At 37.4% G+C, this 20,698-nt stretch overlaps 1 protein-coding gene across 3 annotated transcripts in view; it reads right to left on the reverse strand.

The window, feature by feature from the left end:
- Positions 1–20,698, reverse strand: part of UBN2 (ubinuclein 2) — a 79,095-nt gene that overhangs the window by 14,601 nt on the left and 43,796 nt on the right. For all 3 annotated transcript variants that reach the window (XM_046020284.1, XM_046020283.1, XM_046020285.1), the window contains exons 8-14: positions 18,759–18,888; positions 15,323–15,441; positions 14,487–14,600; positions 13,758–13,901; positions 12,957–13,007; positions 10,557–10,599; positions 5,028–6,578 (exon numbers count right to left, since the gene is read on the reverse strand). In XM_046020284.1, coding sequence (XP_045876240.1) covers positions 5,028–6,578; positions 10,557–10,599; positions 12,957–13,007; positions 13,758–13,901; positions 14,487–14,600; positions 15,323–15,441; positions 18,759–18,888 — 2,152 coding nt within the window. The remainder of the gene's footprint in view (positions 1–5,027; positions 6,579–10,556; positions 10,600–12,956; positions 13,008–13,757; positions 13,902–14,486; positions 14,601–15,322; positions 15,442–18,758; positions 18,889–20,698) is intronic.

Raw genomic sequence — 20,698 nt, forward strand, 5'->3', positions numbered from 1 at the left:
AAATCTTTAAAAAAAAAAAGTACATTTAAATCAGAAATACGCTAACATTAACTGGCTTTCCCTAAGAAATTACTTATGTACACTTCATTAAGCTAATTTAACTCTTTGAACAATTTTCTATTCAGCAATAATCTTTTCCCACTTTGGCTTTCTTTTCTACACGTACTTATCAACTAACATTACAATAAAATTGTCTCAGTATCAGATATTATCTATGATAGTTTGCGCAACTGTGACTTTTCTTTTGTTGTCTTATTTTACCAATTCTAAGTTTCCCCGGCCGAAATTTTTACACTTCTAAATTCTGTCAAGAATACTGAATTCTTCGAATTTTAGTCAGTAATCGATGTTAACCATTATCAGGTTTATTTTGTGTGCTCACTCCTCTTCAGTAAACATTCCTAGTAAAGGGCTGATCATTTTATTTCTTAGTTAATATATGAGAAAAATTTAAGTGATCTTCCCATACATATATGCCACAGGATATACATTTCTTACACCTAACAGTCCATGCCACTGCTAAACAAAAAATGAAGAACACCTTCCAGAAGGCTTTAAATCTAGTTTCACTACTCTTTCTCCAATAGCCTTCCCTTCCTTTATTTCCTTTGTTAGCTCTCAAATTTACATCCTCATCTCGGTTTCAATTCTGTAAATCTAAAAGCTCAGGGAGGAATGGCATTTGGCTATGGAACACTCATCAACAACTGAACTCAGCAGCTCCTGTAATCATGGGAACCCCACCTTACAGCTCAACTGCTATCATTAATAGTCTCGTTCTTTCTGGACATCCGGGCTTAAAACCTTAGTTTTTAGACATCATAAAAAAATGGACAAGATGAACTCACTGTCAACATATCCATTCTTTTTCTTTATTTTTTAACCACCACTTCCTCCAACACTTAAGTACAAATCTTCATCACTTTATGCTTGGACTTGGCCACTTTTCTATTTTCTAATCTTTCCCTTACTGGGCCAACCATGATATACAAAATGGATTCCCTGGAAAGAATTACTAAATTAGAAATAAATTAGAAATAAGGACACTTTGAAGCAACTTAGATAGAAGGGATCCTGCATCAATTTAAGAATTAAAAAGTTTTAAAAATCATAATTCTCTTGTAATCTCAGGATAATATTAAGTACACACTCCAAGACCATGTGCCCCAAGTGGAGCCCCCTACAGAGGAACATTAAGTACTGCTAAGAAGGAGAACTCAAGCTTTTCTGGAGAAGGCTAAGTGAAGTATTAAGATAGCTGGAAAATGTAAATTAGGGCAACTTTCCAAATTAAGTGAGTGATCAAAAATGATGTCATGCCATAACTGTGTAACAGTTTGTATTTTCAAAAAACTTCCATGTCCACTTTTGTTTATAAAACCAAAATGAAACATCAGACTATCTAAATATTACGTGGCATTCATAAATTTCTCTCTTCCTATAAGATGGAAACCTTTCAAAAGTCGGGTATCCTACTGTTGATATCATTCAGAAGCCTAGGGGAGAAGCTGTCCACCAAAAACAGGCAAACAGTTCAGGATAATGCTCCATAATCAAAAATACTTCCATGACCTACATATTTCATTTCCAGGGGAAAATAATGAAGGAAAACCATGCTCTTCCTGTGGTGGGCATTCTATGTATCTATGCATAGATGTATGTGTGTGTATATATATATGTGTGTGCGTATATATATAGAGAGAGAGAATTAAAAAAAAAAAAAGAAAGCCTCCCCATTCTCTACAAAAACCAGGGAGATATTTTGAAATATAAATCAATGAAGACCCTCCACACAGATTAAAACCCCAAGTTTTTATCATGGCCTGTAAGGTCCTTCATCACATGGTTCTGGTTGATTTCAGACCTCATCACCTATCCACCTCTCCCTAGTCCAGCCATGCATACCTACATGTCAGGCTCTTTCCTATCTCAGTGTTTTCACACCTACCACCTCTCTAGCCTGGACTGTTTGTTCCCTCCTATCTCCAAATGACTAGCCTGTTCATTCAATTCTCAGCTCAAATGTTATCACCGGAAAGAGGCTGTCCCCAACTCCCTTACCTATGTTAGCAGCAATCACACTCTACCATATTATTGTTTTAATTTTTCATAACACTTAACATTTTTAAAGAAAATTTGTTTTATCTTTCTACCTAGAATATATGCTCCCTGACAGAAGAGACCTTGAGTATGGTGTTTACCCTAGCTCCCCAGCACCTAGAAGAGTGCCTGGCACATAGTAAATACCTCAGAAACATTTGCTTAAGGAGTGAATTATTTGGGGAATTATAAAGTGGCAAAGACAGGATTCACAGAACATCAGTTAAGTTGAAGGGCAAGAAAGAAGAAGAAAGCCTTGAGCAGGAAGTTACTAAATACAAAGCAGGGAAAGGTAATAATCTGAACCCAGAAAGATTTTAACTTCTGTTAAACCTGTCCTTTTCATTCTACAAATGAACAGATAGCTGAAGATGTCTTTCAGACAGGTGCTGAATGTTTTACCGGCACAGACAGGGAATCTTCTTTTAGTGTTAGAGTCCTAGAGAGACAGGATCTAGAGACCAAGAGGTTTCAATGAGAGCTTCTGTTAAAAAAACAAAAACAACAAACCACAGGTTCTCCCAAAGTTACAAAAAATCTTATTTAATTACTGATCTTTTCTTCAGTCAAACCAGTAAGACAGAACAAAAAGGATCAGATCTGAAGGCAGGATCAATAAGGCCTTCAAATCATAAAGTCATTTCGGAAAAGATGAAAACCAGAAGGAAGTAGTTAACTTTTTGGAAATACACAGTTTGCCATATAGGTTCCCTGCTGACAAATGAATTGGTATGCTAAGCACCTAGGTTCTCCTGGGGTAGATGATCAAATACACGAAGGACTGGCAGGAAGGGGAAGGGTGAGGGGTGGCAGCAGGGTGGGGACAGAACTGAGACTCTGGAGATGACAAAGGATAAAGATTTAACGTTAATAAGAAAGCAAATGAAACCACAGTTTATGATTTAGCTCAACAGAAACAATATTTTACACAGTCATGGATTGAACCGAAAGTTGTAGTTTTACTCTTTTAGGAGAACGGCAAAGGTATAAACACAATTAAAAGTTTTACCAAGACAAGAAGAGAGAATAGTAAAATGAATAAATTGTCTTCCATTCATTTTTAATATTTAAAAACACAGAAAAAGCTATGAGAATTAGAAGTAACTGCTGCTGGGAAGGAGGACCCATGTGGCAGGGATGTTATAATTCTGAATTTCTGTTATAATTCTCTCCTTTACTCAAACTGAGGATTAACGTTAAACATGGTCAACATTTTAACAAAGGTAATATAAAGAGGAATGTGAACTACCAGACATTAGTTATAACTTAAATTTTAACATACAATCCCTAATCAGTATTTTTTTTTCATTTCATTTCTGATGAAAGTAAAATTACACAGATAAAACATCAGTGAGTCCTAGATTTCAACTAGTAAAATATCAGTTAACTGAATTTTGTTTTATATTAGAATTCTGGAATAAACGAATTCATTACTAAGCCTACGGTAATGGCAGAGTAATGATCTGGGTTTCATATGTTTAATACCAATGCTTAGCTTGTACTCAATAGCAGAAAACATCTGTAAACACCAAGGTAAAAATTCTTTCATTAGATGTTCCTATTCCACATCAACAGGAAGCAGTAAAAAGAACACTTTCTAAGACAACGGAATTCCACAAATCAACAAAAGTCATGTTTTCAAAAAACACTTTGGAACCTAAGAACACATCATAAAATGTTATGTATTTTTTAAAGCTTGTTATGAAACAGCATATTATGTGAAACCCATTTTCTTGACAAGAATCCCAAAGAGTACCAGGAATGGGGAACTTTTCTTTTTTGTGTATTTGCCTACCGTGAATATGTATTACTTTTTGGGATGAGGGACAGGGAAGAAGAATCTTTAAGAAATCAAACGGGTCACATGAAGGACAAATCTGACAAGTCTCAGGATACAGGAAGTGGCAGAAAGATGAAAACAATGGCAGAGAAGATGACATGGAAAGGAGAGAGACAAAATATGAAGGATAAAGAGTTCTCAACAAACCCAGGGCAAATGGATCAGAAATGATAATGAAACACATCATTGAACAAAATACTCTTGAGCTATAAACTTATAGATTAAAATCTAGCCTAATTCGAGAATACTTGAAATTCAATGAAAAAGAGAAAACCTTACTAGCATTTAGGCAGAGAAAACACAAACAAGGGAACAAATATTGGAATGGCCTCAGACTTCCTATAATCCTCAATACTAAGCAAACGTTAGTGGAACAGTATTCATACAATATAGGGAAGGAGACAGTTAATGAACCCAAGAAGTCTATATACTTAAGTGTGACAGTCAGAAATTATCAGGTATGCTACTGCTAAGGTAAAATGGGTATGTGTTAGCTTTCTTGAAAAGACTCTGAGTGAGGCACTCCTTCTAACTATGAGATAAACTTTAATTAAAATGGGGAAACGGTGGAATAAAAGGATTATTGACAGTAATTTGACATAGAGAATTATGTATGAGTAACTGCAAAATTCATGCCAAATAAAGTTTATTTGAAGACAAATGGCTGAAGAAAAAAAAACATAAAGGTACAAATTTGATTAAATACAAAAATCATAAAGTTGGCAGGGGAAAGGGGACTCGAGAGAAGAAGAAAGGAGACAAGTGAGGGTATGTTAAACTCGTAAGTTAACTGCTTTGTACTGGACTCTGACAACATATCATTTTAAATATGCATTATGTGTTTTTCAAAAATTGTGGGAAGTACGTATGTGCTACTTTACCAGGAAAAAAAAAAAAAATCCACATCCCAACAAAAACCTCACCCACCAAGTATCCCCAGTACTGTGATGTCAACATCAGGAAATTCCTTGGCCACAAGCTGTAATAAGCTATTAGGGACAACCCATAAGCATAGTTATTGAACAGACTCACAGGAAAGATCACACGATCTTACACTTTATCCCACGAACGTCTGTAACATACATACCTGCACACTGGCTGTTACCACGGAAGACCCTGAGGCAGAGGATGGTCTGTGTGGAGTAGACAACGGTTTAGTAGCACCCTGTGTTCCACTTCCTGTTCCCCCAGAGAGACTAGTCCTATTCGCTCCGCTTGAGTTTAGGCTGCTACCTCTGCTGGCAGGTACATTCACTGCGAGGCCACTCAAGCTATTCTTCCCAACAGTTCCAGCGGACGAGGAGTTGGTGAGCTTCGAAGGGGCCTGAAGATTTTTTGTGGCTGGAAGGCCTGAAGTGCGATTGGAGGGCAGCAAATTCAAGGTGGGCGACTGTCTGCTGAGGTTTATCCCACTGGGCTGTTTATGGACTGGGTTGTTACCGCTGGAGTGGCTACTCTGGGCGACGAGTGCATTGGGACTGGAAGAGCTTGGGGGTACAGGAGGCTTGGGAGTGGGGTTGGATTTCGAAATAAGTTTAGTTGATACTGAAGGCTTAGCTGACAGAGAGGGTTTGGGTGAGGCAGAAGGCTTAGGCGAGGGCAAGGGTTTAGGAGATGTGGCGGGTTTTGGAGACGCGGCAAGTTTGGGGGATGCAGCCATTGAGAAGGGAGATTTGAAACCCTGCGTGGACATCTGTGACACCATAGCCTTGGCTAAGTAGTTACTGGAGGTAGTGGTGCTGGGTACTGTCCTAGAAACCAGGGGATGGGACCCTTGAGAACCATTTCCAGGTGAGGGAGTAGATAAAGGAAGGCGGTACATAAGTGGCTTATCCGAAGTCTTAATAAGCGGGGATGAACAGGCAAGTTGGGGATTATTACTTAATTTCACCACTGGGTTGGTCTGTGATTTACTAATGGTTGCTTGTAATGGAGACACATAGTTTTGTTGGACAGCTGAATGCTGGTGCACCTTTGTGACTTGTGTTAACGAAGAAGCATCCTGGGCCTCGGGTGTTCCCAGAGCATGAGAGGAGGCAGCAACTTGGGCTTGGGAAGAAGAGGACACGTGGGTCTGTGAAGAGGAAGAAGCATGAATCTGACTCGACCTCTGTAGTCCTTGCTGAAGCAGCCTGGCTGGCAAAGGTTCCAAGGAAACTTTAGGGTTCTGAATTGAAGAACCAGCGATAAGGCCTGAAGAGATGCCAGTATGAGCTAAATCCTGGGGTTTCTTTGGTACTGGCCCTGTGTGACCGGCAATAAGACTGGATGAATGTGCAGTCTGAGGAGAATCTAGTTTTTTAGGAGCAGCCAGCGGCAACTTACTCATGATACTTGCTAATTTTTCTTCTCTCAGTCCTGGACGAGGTTTTGCAGTTGGCATGCTTATCCTCGAGCCAGCTGGAGGGCCTTTGTTCCCATTGTTGATAACAGCTAACGCTTCAGAAACAAGATCCAGTGCAGGTGGATGGAAAGAAAGGTCTTCATCTAGTGAGTCATCAAGGCAGATGGTCTCCTGGGCTGGTGTAGAGCTAGAGCTGGCAGAGGCCACGGCAGACGTGCTAGAGCTCGCTGAGGGACCACCAACGGAAGCCGCCAAGGATGCAGGAGTTTTCTGGTCCTTTTTTGGACTATACTCCTAGCATAAACAGCATTATAGTGGAATAAATTAAGTGATTAATAAACAACTACTAAGTATAAGTCTTAAAAGGACAAAGAACTTCTCACAATGATTAAAATTCTACTGGAAATCTTTAGACTGAAAAAACCGAAACAGTTTTTGAGGACAGAGCTCTTGACCGAACTGTCCTCTGAAGCCATAAGCATCTGACACATTGCACACGGCCGCCATACCTTAGTGAGCTCTTCTAAGAAGACTTGAAACCAAGCCAAAGGAACGTTCGCATACTACTTGCATTACTGGTGAAATCCTTCCTCACCCCAGCCCGTGTGCATCAGATACTGTTCCAAATCCATCTGTTCAGGGACTATTCTCTTTTTATTCTCCTTGTACCTAGGAGAAATTTTGCCTTTATCCTAAGACTCTACCCTCCTAATGCAGTATGGTTTTTGCTAGGATACTGACCCATACTTTCTGCTCCTTGTATTTCTGCCTCTGAATGCCCTGTCCAATAGCCACCCATAGCCAGTACATAGAGAAAATGGTACATTCAAACTGGGACTCAATCCAAGCATACTTAAACTATGTTTTCTATTCATTATGGTCATTTATTTACTAAAGTATCTACTATGAGCAAGGCACTGTACACTAAGAAAACAAGGTTATGGGAATTAAAATTCTGAATACCTAAGAGAATTTTTTTTCCCAAAAAAAATAAGTTTCTTAAAATTCAAGGAAGAGAAAAGAGAATTAGAACCTAGTTTAAAATATTCAAAGAGCAAAAGAATTAAAAACTGTTTTGGGGTGCCTGGGACTAAGGTATCAGTTGGTTGGACTTCCAACTCTCGATTTCAGCTTAGGTTCCCATCTCAGAATCCTGAGATTAGGCCTGCATGGGCCTCCGAGCTCAGAGCAGAGCTCTCCCTCTCTCTGCACTTCCTTCCCTCGTCCTCTCTCTCTCTTCAAATAATAAATAAAATCTTAAAAAAAAAAAAAAAAAGTTGTTTCCCTTAAAAGGGAAATATAAATTTGACTCATGTCATTTTTAAGATTAAGAAGAAATACAAATATTATGTAAAAAGCACTTCAAAGTTTCTTTGATTAGCTTCTTAGAAAGAAACCCAAGTACACCTAAACCCAAAGTCTTGAATTCCACATCAGTATATACAACCACAGCACATACCTTAACCATAGTGGGGAAAGAATGGAGAGGAAGTGTCTTTACCATCACTTTCTAAGGTATTACAGTAAAGAAGCTGTTAAGAAGGCTGTTAAACTCTAACCTCCTCAGCAATTTTTCTAAGCTGCTATTCTAAAAGCCCTGACTGAAAACTCCACTGCCTCTCAGAATTCTGTAGTATAACTGCATTAAGGTCAAAATTGTCTGTTAAGGGGCGCCTGGGTGGCTCAGTGGTTTAAGCCGCTGCCTTCGGCTCAGGTCATGATCTCAGGGTCCTGGGATCAAGTCTCGCATCGGGCTCTCTGCTCGGCAGGGAGCCTGCTTCCCTCTCACTCTCTCTACCTGCCTCTCTGTCTACTTGTGATCTCTCTGTCAAATAAATAAATAAAATCTTTAAAAAAAAAAAAAAAGTCTGTTAAGATGAATGGGTAATACATATGAGACACGTTTGCTTTGACATGCCATCCATCCAATTATGATTAGTGAAAATACCATTTTTATTTAGAAAGTATAGAAACCGAGGGTGGGGAATGTCCTGGAATAATAATGGTAACACTACCAATAGAAAAATGCTTTTTAAAGTAACTTTTAATTTTTTTTAAAGGATAAACTGGTTTCATTTTTATTTTCTTTCTATCTATGTATCTATTTATTTATTTCTTTTAAGTTCTAGACCCAATGTGGGGCTTGAACTCACAACCCTGAGATCAAGAATCATATGCTCTTCTGACTGAGCCAGCCAGGTGCCCCTAAATTAATTTTTTCTTCTAATGTTAAATCTACCCACCGAGTACTATATGAATTTATACTAGCAGAGATAATTGTCCAGAGAGTATATAAATGAGTCTAAAAAGCAGATTATCCCATTTAGAAAACGGTAATTAAATCTGAATAAATGAATGACTGTTTGGATGGCTCGAAGGAGGGCTGGCAAGGACAGAGATCCAGAAGGAGGGATGGTGGTTGTGTGCCAGAAAGGAAGAGCTTTTTTTCCTGGATACTTTTACTTTTCTCCTTCTTACTTTTCTGTATTTCCATTTTCTACTGTATTTCCTTATATATATATATATTTTAAAGATTTTATTTATTTGACAGAGAGAGATCACAAGTAGGCAGAGAGGCAGGCAGAGAGAGAGGAGGAAGCAGGCTCCCCGCTGAGCAGAGAGCCTGATGTGGGGCTCGATCCCAGTACCCTGGGATCATGACCTGAGCTGAAGGCAGAGGCTTTAACCCACTGAGCCATCCAGGCGCCCCATACTGTATTTCCTTATATTACCTTTCTAACTAAAATAGGTATTTGAGGGGTGGTAGGGCAAACACAAATCAGCAATATAGCTTTTCTATTTGGGGAAAAGGAAACAGTAATTTAATCACAAAGACACAAACAAAATAGGTAATTTCCCTACACCACCCTAGTCATTATTAGAATTCTGATAATCATATGCTTGAATAGATGTATCAAAATTTAACCAATACTTTATGGAGAGTATTAGGAGTGTACAAATAAAGTGTCAAAGCAAAGCATGAACTCAACACATGTGATGCAATACTGGCTCATTATTATTTGGATTAGAAGACAAATGAGCAGGTAAGAAAAAAGACTATTTATTCTGTATTCAAAGAGCCTCTAATGCTAAAAGTTAAGAAGGCCACAGAGTAACGAATACTGACCTACTGGCCATAACCTCATAAGCCAAGAAACTCATCTATTCAAAGAGATGGAAGCTATGGGGAAAGTCTAAAACCTAAAAGCTGCTGGCTTTCTTTACAATTTTACTTTCACATGATTATAATTTTCACTTCTATAGATTATACATGATTCTTTTTCAACTCTGCTTTGTCTATTTGGTATTTTTTAACCCTTCTTCTCCTTCTTTAAATATTAAACAAGTTAAATTCCTTTATGTTCTAAACCTAATAAATCCATCACTTGCCCTTCTCAGGGATCTAATTCTGTCAGACGTTTCTGCTGGCTCTCACTCACAGCAACTTATTTCCTCATGTTTTCTGTGTTTTCATATTTTAAACTCATATTTGACATGGTATATATGTGGTAAGCCTTTGGGGCCTGGGATGAAACTGCATTATTCCAGAGAGAATTTGATTTGCCATTTGCCCTGGGTTAATAACTAATCTAATACCTTTATGTTCTTTTCAAAGCTTGAGGATTTCCCAGATCTTGTAGAAGCAGTATAAATTAAACTCCTAAACCAGGGAAAATTCTCAGGAAGGACTTCCTTCCCCTAATCTAGAACTCAGGCCAAGACACCCAAGTTTCTTAATCTTTCTGCTGGTGAATGGATTTTTTTTTTTTTCAAGTCCTTTCTTTTACTAAAGATGTTATCCTTTGAAAGTCCCAGGTTTATGCAGAGTTTCAGTCTAATCCCTAATCTATATAAGGCAAAGAAACCCCTACCTGCTGTGGTCTGAGAAGAAATTTAAAAATAAACCATAAAATGATGGATGAAAATCAGCAAATGCATCTAAAGGCAACCAAAGTTTCAGTGACAGATTAACACTCTGGCAGCTTCTTCTCTGTTTCAGGCCTTAGGGATTTCTCTTACATTTCTGTAATCTCAACTATGCTTTTAAAGGATATTTGTTTTATTTTATAGAACACTTCTAATTTATATTAGGTTAACTCTTATAATTTAATTCTCTGAAATACAATGGTTCTCGGATTTTTACAAAGTTTAAAAACACTCTTCTTAAAAGTATGGAATCTATCCACCTGTGCCAAATACATATATTCTTTGCACTTTCAGAATGTATTTCAACCCTCCCCAATTATGATTAAGATTTGGTTCAATGCTTACCTTCACTTTGGGTTTAGGTGCAGGAATCACCTTTTTCTTTGCCCTAAGACAAGAGATTTAAAAAAAAAAAAAAAGGTCATTTCAGTAGCAGTTAGGTCACCATTAGGAAATTATAACATAATCTTGTCATAACATGGGTAAGTAACTTCTTATGGTATTTGGAAAACTCTATGAAGGAAGGAACTATATGTAAGTGCTCAGTTTATATGTGAGTATACAGTACCATTTCCTCCAATTTCAATCAACTGGAAGAAAGGCCACACCATAGGAGAATACCAATTATAGACAAAAGTTTTTAAAAATTAAATGTAAATGCTCAAAATTAAAAACAAAAAAACCCTCAAGACAGGGTAACAAAGCTCCCCCTGAAGAGACTCGCTTCAAACAACTGGTAAGAATTTGTGATTATTTATAGGAAAATAAAGCCTCAAGAAACTTTCAGTTCAAATTAAACCATCATTTGAGGAGAACCACTGCCAAGAAGTTGTAAATGAGATGTCATTTTAAAACAAAACAAATCTTTGTTTTTAGAGAAAATTATTTTAATATATAAATTCAAATTAAAAATGTCAAAATGACAGAAAAAAAGGCAAGAAAAATACTATGGAGCCTTGAAACCTTTGGGAACCAGTGCGAAAAAGTTTGAAGACAAAAAAAATCTTACAGTTCAATAATAAGAGAAAGTACTCAATGTCTGTTGAATTAAAGGGTTAACAAGCTAAAATACCTCACACTGAGTACTTCCATTTCACTAAGTTGAAATGTCATCCATTAAATTAACAAATATCATGATGAAAATGGTGAATATACAACTTCATTAAGGCAAAGTAATTTTCAAAGTTTTTTTGATAAAGACCATTGGGGCCCACATATCCCACTGATTTCCACTTTCTTTTTTTTTTTTTTTTTTAAAGATTTTATTTATTCATTTGACAGATAGAGATCACAAATAGGGAGCGAGGCAGGCAGAGAGAGAGAGAGGAGGAAGCAGGCTCCCTGCCAAGCAGAGAGCCCGATGCGGGGCTCGATCCCAGGACCCTGAGATCACGACCTGAGCTGAAGGCAGAGGCTTAACCCACTGAGCCAACCAGGTGCCCCTGATTTCCACTTTCTAATATTAAAACACGAGTTGGTCATAGTAATAAAGCTACTTAAAAAAAAAAAAACTGGGGAAGAGGATGTATGTAAACATCAGTTTTAGGTTTAAAGGAATTAATTATTTCTACCCTGAATTGTAACACATGTGAATTTATAACAGTGGGGAAATTAAAGGCCAGAAATATTATTGACACCAATATATATGTATCCCCTGCCCCAGGATAACTAAACTACCAGCAATAAATAAGAATGGCAAGAACTGAAAGCCATGGGGCGCCTGGGTGGCTCAGTGGGTTAAAGCCTCTGCCTTCGGCTCAGGTCATGATCTCAGGGTCCTGGGATCGAGCCCCACATCGGGCTCTCTGCTCAGCGGGGAGCCTGCTTCCCCCTCTCTCTCTGCCTACTTGTGATCCATATCTGTCAAATAAATAAATAAAATCTTAAAAAAAAAAAAGAAAAACTGAAAGCCATAACCAACCCAATACAACCCTGTCAATATGCTAATGAAGTGTCCTTCCTAAGCCTTGTAAACATTTCCACTGTGATTGTATGCAAGGAGGCAAGAGTTCTGTAAGGTTACCCAGCTGTTAGCCAGACCCCTTAGAATACTGAAATACAGGAATCCGTATATTCTTAGTAACTTACTAATTTAATATTTTATTAACTATTACTATACTTCTGTGCTACAGAGAAATAGCCCTAAGTTGTAGGTAAAAATAAAATTCTTGAAGTCAACCAGTATTCACCCAAAAATATAACCACGAAAACTCCAGCTTTTTACTTCTCCCTCTTAGGTTAAGAGACCTTTCTTTAGTACTCACATCACTAAGGAAATACCCAGTTTTGAAGAGAAGGGAAGGAAATGAAGAATAGGTTAATTTTTGTGGAATGAAACACTCTGCAAGGCAAGGCACGGTAGGTATGTATAGGAAACCATCTTGGAATGCACAAGGCTATAGGTTAGCTACATTAATGGTCACTAAGAGAGAAAGAAATAGGGCCAAAGAACTAGAGGAAAGAAGGCCCAGGAACAAAGGAAACCATCAGAACCTTCCTGTTTACATGGCTCCTACCTAACAAATCTTGGGCCAGCACACATTGTTTTCTGGATAATAAAAGTGTTCTCAAGTTTACACAAATAGTAAAAATGATTTTTTTTTTAAAAGGCAGTAGTAAAATGGGAGATTGTTCAAATGTACATTTAAGTACTAGTTCACCTAGCATTTAATAAACAGCCTTGTTTACTAAAGCACATAAGGTGAGCAAAAATAAATGAAGAAATCTGGAGTCTGTTTTACTCACGGAGCAGAAGTAAGATGATTATGTACACTCCGGCTCTCCTTAAAAAGCATTCTGCAAAAGTTAAAAAGACATGATTATTTTTGTGTAACAGATCACGATAGCCACTTTCTCGTCTTAGTTACATGGTTTTTCAGCAGTCTATTACTCGCTTATTTATCAAATGAAAGTTATAATGGCACAGAGTAAATTCAAAAATCTATTTTATGGGGAGTTTTATAGCACACTTATTTATTTAAATCTTTAACAGATCTTTTTTTTAAATTGAAGATGGAATGCTTTAAGATGACAGAGATAGCCACATCTATTAATTTCAACATTCTTAACTCTTTAAACTTTAAATTGGGCTACTCTTAACTTTTGAGATACCACTCCACATTGACTATTTTCAACAGAACTTAAGGTTGGGATTGCCTTTTCTACACTCTCCATTTCGTATTTAGTTCCTTATCTTCACAATACCCATGTGAAGTTCTCCTCCCAAAGTTCCTAACCATCTTCTCCTCCTCCCATTTCTCTATTAGCAAATTTAGGTGCAAAAAAGAAAAAGGAGTTGGCCAAAAAAATAAAAAATAAAAAAAAAATAACCACCCTTTATGTCTATCTCTGTATCTCCACATCCATGTGACTATTTTGTCTTTTAAGTGCTTGAAGTTTTCAAAGCAGAGATCACCTGAGATGACTAGGTTCTTCGCAAAATGAATGTCATATATGTGTGTGTAGGTGTATATACGTATATATGTATCGTTAATAATAGCAATAATAAGAAAAGTAAAGTAAAATCTAGGATGTCATATTTCTTACCTTGCCTGCATCCAGCCCTTAGGCCACAATGGTTTCACCTCTGTCTCCATAAAGGATTTAAGATAATCCTCAGCGGACTGGCTTTTATTTGGCTCTAACTCATAGCATCCCAATTTGATCTCAACAAGGTTACATAACAAAGTTCTAAACAGATTAAAAATATATATTTATATATAAATCTGACTGCAAAATTGTGGAAAATTAAGCTTGAAACAGATTTTTTTAAAAGCACATAAATCTGACAGCAATAATAAAGAATATTATCTCAAGAATTCAGATGACATGAAGATAAATAATTTCCAACACATATCACTCATTGCACTACAGCCAAATCCCCAATATGAAACAATTTCCTTTGATACCTTTCATCTAGGCACCAAAGATTGAAAGGGATAGTCCTGTAGCCAAACCCTTTACTTGGGGTACAGAAATACTGGTAAAAAAGATGACTGATTATACAAGTATATGGAGTACTTCACCTTCTGAAACCAGTATGACTTACTTAATTATTAGAAGATTAGCTTATAAAAAGTAGGATATGAAAATAAAAGTGAGAGCACTCTAAGAATATTAGGATCAAATCAATCTCCTTTTGAATGAATTTTTCCTACACCCTAATCTTTGGTTGTTTCCAATCTACTCTTTCATTTACTATATATTCTTTTTACTAGAAACCTTAATTCTGCATTATCTATTTGGTTAAAAGTGAAGGCTTTGGTTAAATTTTACCTGATGGTGTCATTCCAGTGGAATTTCTTTCTTGGTCCTATGACACGTTTCCCTGGTTTCTCATCATCATCTTCCTCGGATCCATTTTTTTCTCGTTCTTCATCTGTTTGCAACCTAAAAATGAAAAAGATTTTATGAAGCAGAGTTTTTTTTGTTTTTTTTAAGACTTTATTTATTTGTCAGAGGGAGAGAGAGAAAGAGCATAAGCCGGGGCAGCAGCAGGTAGAGGAAAAAGCAGGCTCCCCACAAAGCAAGGAGCCTGACTTGGGACTCACTCTCAGGACCCTGGGATAACCACCTGGGCTGAAGGCAGACACTTAACCAACTGAACCACCCAGGTGTCCTGGGAGGCGGAGTTTTAGCCCAACAGTGCCTATGATATGCTCCAGAGACACTTGTTAAACTGCTTAACTGAGTATTAACTCAAAAGGGAAAGTAAATGGGGAATCTACCTTATACATAATACTTTGAAATATGTTATAAAGTGGTTTAGTATATAAGGTCTTCAAACTGTAACATAAGGCCATGAATACTTATATTTCAGTTCAGAAAATATTTGTGTCCAACTTCAGCCAAATTGGCTGATGTGTGAAATGTCTGACCAGTGCCAGCTCTTGCTGTGATCACACCCATACACTAAATCAAGAGACCTTTTGCTTTTAACATGAAAGCAATTGAATGGGGGAGTGTTTTGTCATTTAGAAAACACTCAATTACACCACTTCAGTGGTACATGTGGATTTCTACTTGGTGGTAACATCTACGTAAGACCAATCCTTCAGAGCTAAAAATATTTCTCAAATGCAAAAGCCGCTCCAAACAGAAGAGGTACATACTTGGCACACTTAGCTTGACTACGAGCTTGGCAGTCCTCCTGGTATTTAAATAGCTGTTCAGGCATCACGTTGCTAACAGCCAGTTTCAGTTTTTGCAGAGGTTCTCTTAAACGATCATCCTGAGGAGAAAGTATACTAAAAGTTTTTAAAACACATTTACAATAATTAAAGCAGATCCACAAAAGGCATTGATTATGGATTTGAAATGAAAACCTATTTTTTTAATGTAAACATATTTAAATGTGGATGCTTCTCCTACCACACTGACTTTTCATAATGCACACCGGATATAAAATTAGGATGACCATACTTCCCAGACCGCCAATGAGAATCCCAGGTTTTGCTTGTTACCCCAGCATAATTAAGTGTTCCTGACATTTTTTTCTTAAAATTTTTTTTATTTGAGTTGACACACAATGTATTCCTTTACATTCTTAAAAATGCCCCGGCCAATAAATTATATGGACACTTTAAGATTAAATACAGATCAAAATCTACATTGTGCAGACTACTACTGGTTGATCCCCATTATAAGGAGGAAGCAGTACCATAAGTGGAGAGATAGCGCTTTGCAACACTGGAACACAGGATTCGGTCTGGGAGACTACAAACAGGATGCTGGCGTCCTGTTCTTTCATTTAAAATTGTTACTAAATATGACTTATGCTGCAAGCAAAAATGCAAGGTCAAGGCCAAAGAGAAAGAGGAAACTGGAAGACTCTTACTATTTTCATACATACCAATTAATAAATATAACAGCACATATGACACTGTCTGCTGTAAAAATTCCATTAAAAGAAATGTGAAACATCCAGTATCATGGATCCTAGGTGATCACTTCTTAATTATGTAGCTGAGACTATCTGGAACAACCCAAATATCCATCAACAGTAACATGAATAAATTAATTAGGATGTATTTATAGAATGGAACACCATACACACTGTACAGCAAATGTACTCCAAAAATGGAGTTCACCACATGTAAAGACACAGATAAATCTGAGGTGCATAATGTTCAGTGTAAAAAAGTCAGTCGCATATGGATTCTGAAAAACAACCTGAGGGTTTTGAAGGGTCGGGGGTGGGAGGTTGGGGGAACCAGGTGGTGGGTAATAGGGAGGGCACGTATTGCATGGAGCACTGGGTGTGTGCAAAAACAATGAATACTGTTACACTGAAAAAATAAATTAATTAATTTAAAAAAAAAGTCAGTTGCAGAAGAAAAGTATGGAGACAGTATGACTCCATTGCTACGAAGCTCAAAAATATATAAAATCAAACAATATAGTATTGAGGGAGTGAAAGTACACATGCTAAAACCATATAAAGAAAAGCAAGGGCTAAGATAAATGTCTTCTTCTACAGCCAACAGGGATATTAAATAACTTCAAATATCAAATCTGATACGTTCCTTAGAAAACATCTTATAATATATAAAAAGGGGTTCTCCTGCCTCCAGACCTTTTTTTACTGGTACCCACTTCTGTCATGGGAATGTATGGCAGTTAGCTCCAACTGCCAGTGTCTGAAGGAGCCAGGTACAGACGCAAAATCTGTGATCTCAAGCAAATTTCATTTGGTTATTTCTCTGCTTTAAAGTGAGAAAGCTTTCCCCAATTCAAAATAATTTTTTTTTTTAAGAGAGAGCACACACATCCATGCATGTGGGGAGTTGGGGAGGGGCAGAGGGAAAGGGAGAGAGAATCCTGACCAGGTTCCATGCCCAGTTCAGAGCCTGATGAAGGGCTCAACCTCAAAACACTGAGATCATGAAATGAGCCAAAAACAAGAGTCAGGCTGTTTTATTAACAGTTGTATAATACTTATAATAAACAGTTCTATGTCTCTCAGATCACATTACAAGTGGTCCAGGGCACCACATTCATTCCTCCATTAGAGCCATGGGGGGGCCTTAGATAGCCATGTTGCTTGCTATGTGACGGGATCCCAACCTCTGGCCGGACGGAAAAGTTTTGGTTGACCTGGGGCACCTGGGTGGCTCAGTGGGTTAAGCCTCTGCCTTCAGCTCAGGTCATGATCTCAGGGTCCTGGGATCGAGCCCCACATCGGGCTCTCTGCTCAGCGGGGAGCCTGCTTCCTCCTCTCTCTCTGCCTGCCTCTCTGCTTACTCGTGATCTCTCTGTCAAATAAATAAATGAATAAATCTTAAAAAAAAAAAAAAGTTTTGGTTGACCCAAGATAGTATAATCAGATTTTCTGACCCAAGAACTTGGATTGGGATGAGAGGCTAAGTCAGTCTGTGTGTGTGGCTTTTCCATAATATAAAACCTTGAGAATAAAGTAATCTTATTTTCAGGGGTACCTGGGTGGCTCTGTCAGTTAAGTTTCTGCCTTCAGCTCAGATCATGATGCCATGGGTCCTGGGATCAAGCCCAGGGAGGCTGCTTCTCCCTCTCCCTCTCCTTCTGCCTGCTGTTCTGCCTATTTGTACTCTCTACCTCTCTGTCAGATAAGTAAATAAAATCTTAAAAAAAAAAAAGTAATCTTATTTTCAGATGACTTACAAGGATAAAAATGAGACATGGGGAGATGGGCAGAGAGAAATAAGAGTTAATCTAAATTATTAGTTCCCATCCCTTCCTGCCTGTATTTTTAATTCCATGAAATACCTTTATTAATAGAAAAAAATGTCATTTTTGGTCTTAAATTGCATTTAAGTTCTTTTCCGTTACTTGCAAGTTATAAATATTTTTAAAATATATAATCAAATAAATCATTAAGGGAAGAGTAATCAGGGCAATGAAGATACTAAACACCATTTTACATGAAGTGAAGAAGGGGACATAATACAAGCTTTCAAAAACATGAAAGCTGTGAAGGTGACAAATAATTAGATTTGTGAATAGACTCAAAGGTAGAATTAGGACCAATAGGGCAGAAAGCACCTGGACTTGTCTCAGTGCATGGAAGAATTTTCTGATATTACAATACGTTTCTGACCACTGGAAGCATTCAAACTTAGACAATTACCTAGTGGAGTTGTAGGGGAAGAGAATCTAGCAAAACATGGATGATTACACCAAAAAAAATCTCTTAAGTTTACCCCGGGATTCTTTCCATTGGTTTGTGTAAAGTAGGTGTGAACTTATCTGCATAGATCCAGCTCAGTAAAGAAAAAACGGAGTTTTAAATCTGTCACATATTTCTTGAGGACAAAACTCTATCAGCTGTGGAACTGAAGTTATTTTACCAGTCCAAGAATCTATGCTTTAGAAAACATTCTCATCTAGACTTAACAACTGTTAAAAAGTAAGCTTTTTCAAGAGATCCCATATGCCTTTGACAACTCCTATAGTTATTCCATATGTACAATAAGACTATAAAGCACCTAATACACAAAAGCCCCAAAGAGAAACCAGTCTCTTTATAGGTTATAAAACCTCAGATATGGATATTGTTATTCCTCGTCTTACCTGGACGTTGAGATGTAACTTCTTTAGACGTTTTACCAGTGTTTCTTTATTGCATGGCACAAAAGCTTCAAGATGGGAGTAGACACCACTGCGGATGACAGGGCCTAGTTCCTGTAGCTGTAACTCGATGCTGAACAAAAACAATGACAAATAAATAGTACAGAATTTCCTTCAGGTACTGACACAAGCAAGGAGGCAAAGGCAGTAACTCTTCTCTCGTTTTATCTTTCCATGATTTCCTAGACAGTATTTTTCAAGGAGAAAATATAGAAAGAATTTATACAACAATAAACTGGTGAATAATTTTTGATGAACAGGGGTAAAGTCTACATTTTGGGATACAGCACAGGAACTCGATTAACCAAAAGCTCATTCCCTCAGAGAGATAGTCATATCCTCGCTCCCCCACCGCAATTGCTACTAGAGAGTTACATAGTTTTGACGAATTTAGAATATTTTTTCCTTACAGGTATTTAAAAAAATTTCAGAGCTGGAAGAGATGAAGCCCTTCTGGATACACATACAGACTGTTTTTCATCCATCTTTATCTCCTCCGTTATGCCTGCACTGCATAAGCTAGATATTTAGTAGTTTGTTCAATTTATTCCAATTCTTCATTTCCTGTTTCCATTTGTAAATTAGTTTTTTAGACCAAAAATAAATTGCTAAATGGGTATTGAATGTAATAGTTATTAAAAAATAAAAAATAAGAAAAGGAGAAGAGTTTTAACAGCCGCCATATTCTCAGCAGGACAAGTCTACTAATCAATAATTGAGGTTTCCACTAAGATGAAAGACACTGTATCTATCTGGCAGCTGCTATTGTAGGAAGGTAGGAACACATACTAATTTGAAGGCCAAGACCAAACTGGGGCTCTTGGCAAAAAACTATGTCCAAATCATCACATTCTATTATAGGAGAAGGGGCAGATATATTTAATAAATAATTTTCACAAATATAAGATGAATCCAAAGAGTCAATTAACAGCACCTGGGGAAGGAAAGAAGCCCTCCCATATCAAGTATACCCATCACTTATAAGATACACTGCAATTTCAGAAACAACAAAATGTGGAGAACTATGCTCTTAGCACTGGCAATAAAAATTCTTGGTATTAGAGAAGTCAAACACATAGATGAATGGAAACATGTTTAGAATCCATAAGAACCAGAAGGTCAAATGCAGAGAATCATATGGGAAACAATCACTATGGTCATGAATTCTGTGTATAAACATTTGGTTTAAATAACATTATGGGGGGATCTTTATTAAAAGTGTAGACTCTGGGTAGGAGGCTTTCTAGGCTTGCCCCATTATTAAAGATTAATTAAGGCTGAAAATAAAATAGAAAGTCCAAGTAATAAGAGATTCCAAGTAAGAACAGAGTGACTCAATACACACTTATAAAAATCAGTGGTTTCCAAAGAGACGGGAAACTCAAAAACACAAAGAGCTGGCTCCCTGCTCCTATGCCAATGCCAGGTAAAAATTAGAGAAACATATTATCCCTGAAGGTTACCAACAAATTGGTCTATCACAAATATATACAGATTCCTACCTGAGAGCAGTATATTTTTAGCACACATCCCTCACACATTTAATTTTTTTTTTCTCACTAAGAATTCCAATCTTCTAAGGTCTAAGAAGTACCTAAAACACATGGTAATGAAAAGTTTGAATTTCAGTAATTTTCACATTTCAAAAAAAATAAAGGTTCCCCTAAAGCAACAAACTTTCCCTGAGCCTGTCTCCTTCTATCTACCAGGTTCTTTCACTTAAGTGAAGTTGATCCCTAAAGCAGATATCCATGCATGGAAGTTATGACGGATGGGTCTCAAACCTCTGATAATAAATTATGAACACATGATCGCTACACATTCTAAACAGGTGAAAATATACTGGGATCATCTGCTGACAATGCATTAGAGGACAAACATTG

The sequence above is a fragment of the Meles meles genome, chromosome 10 (assembly GCF_922984935.1).
Source record: "Meles meles chromosome 10, mMelMel3.1 paternal haplotype, whole genome shotgun sequence".
In the NCBI taxonomy this organism is placed as follows: Eukaryota; Metazoa; Chordata; class Mammalia; order Carnivora; family Mustelidae; genus Meles; species Meles meles.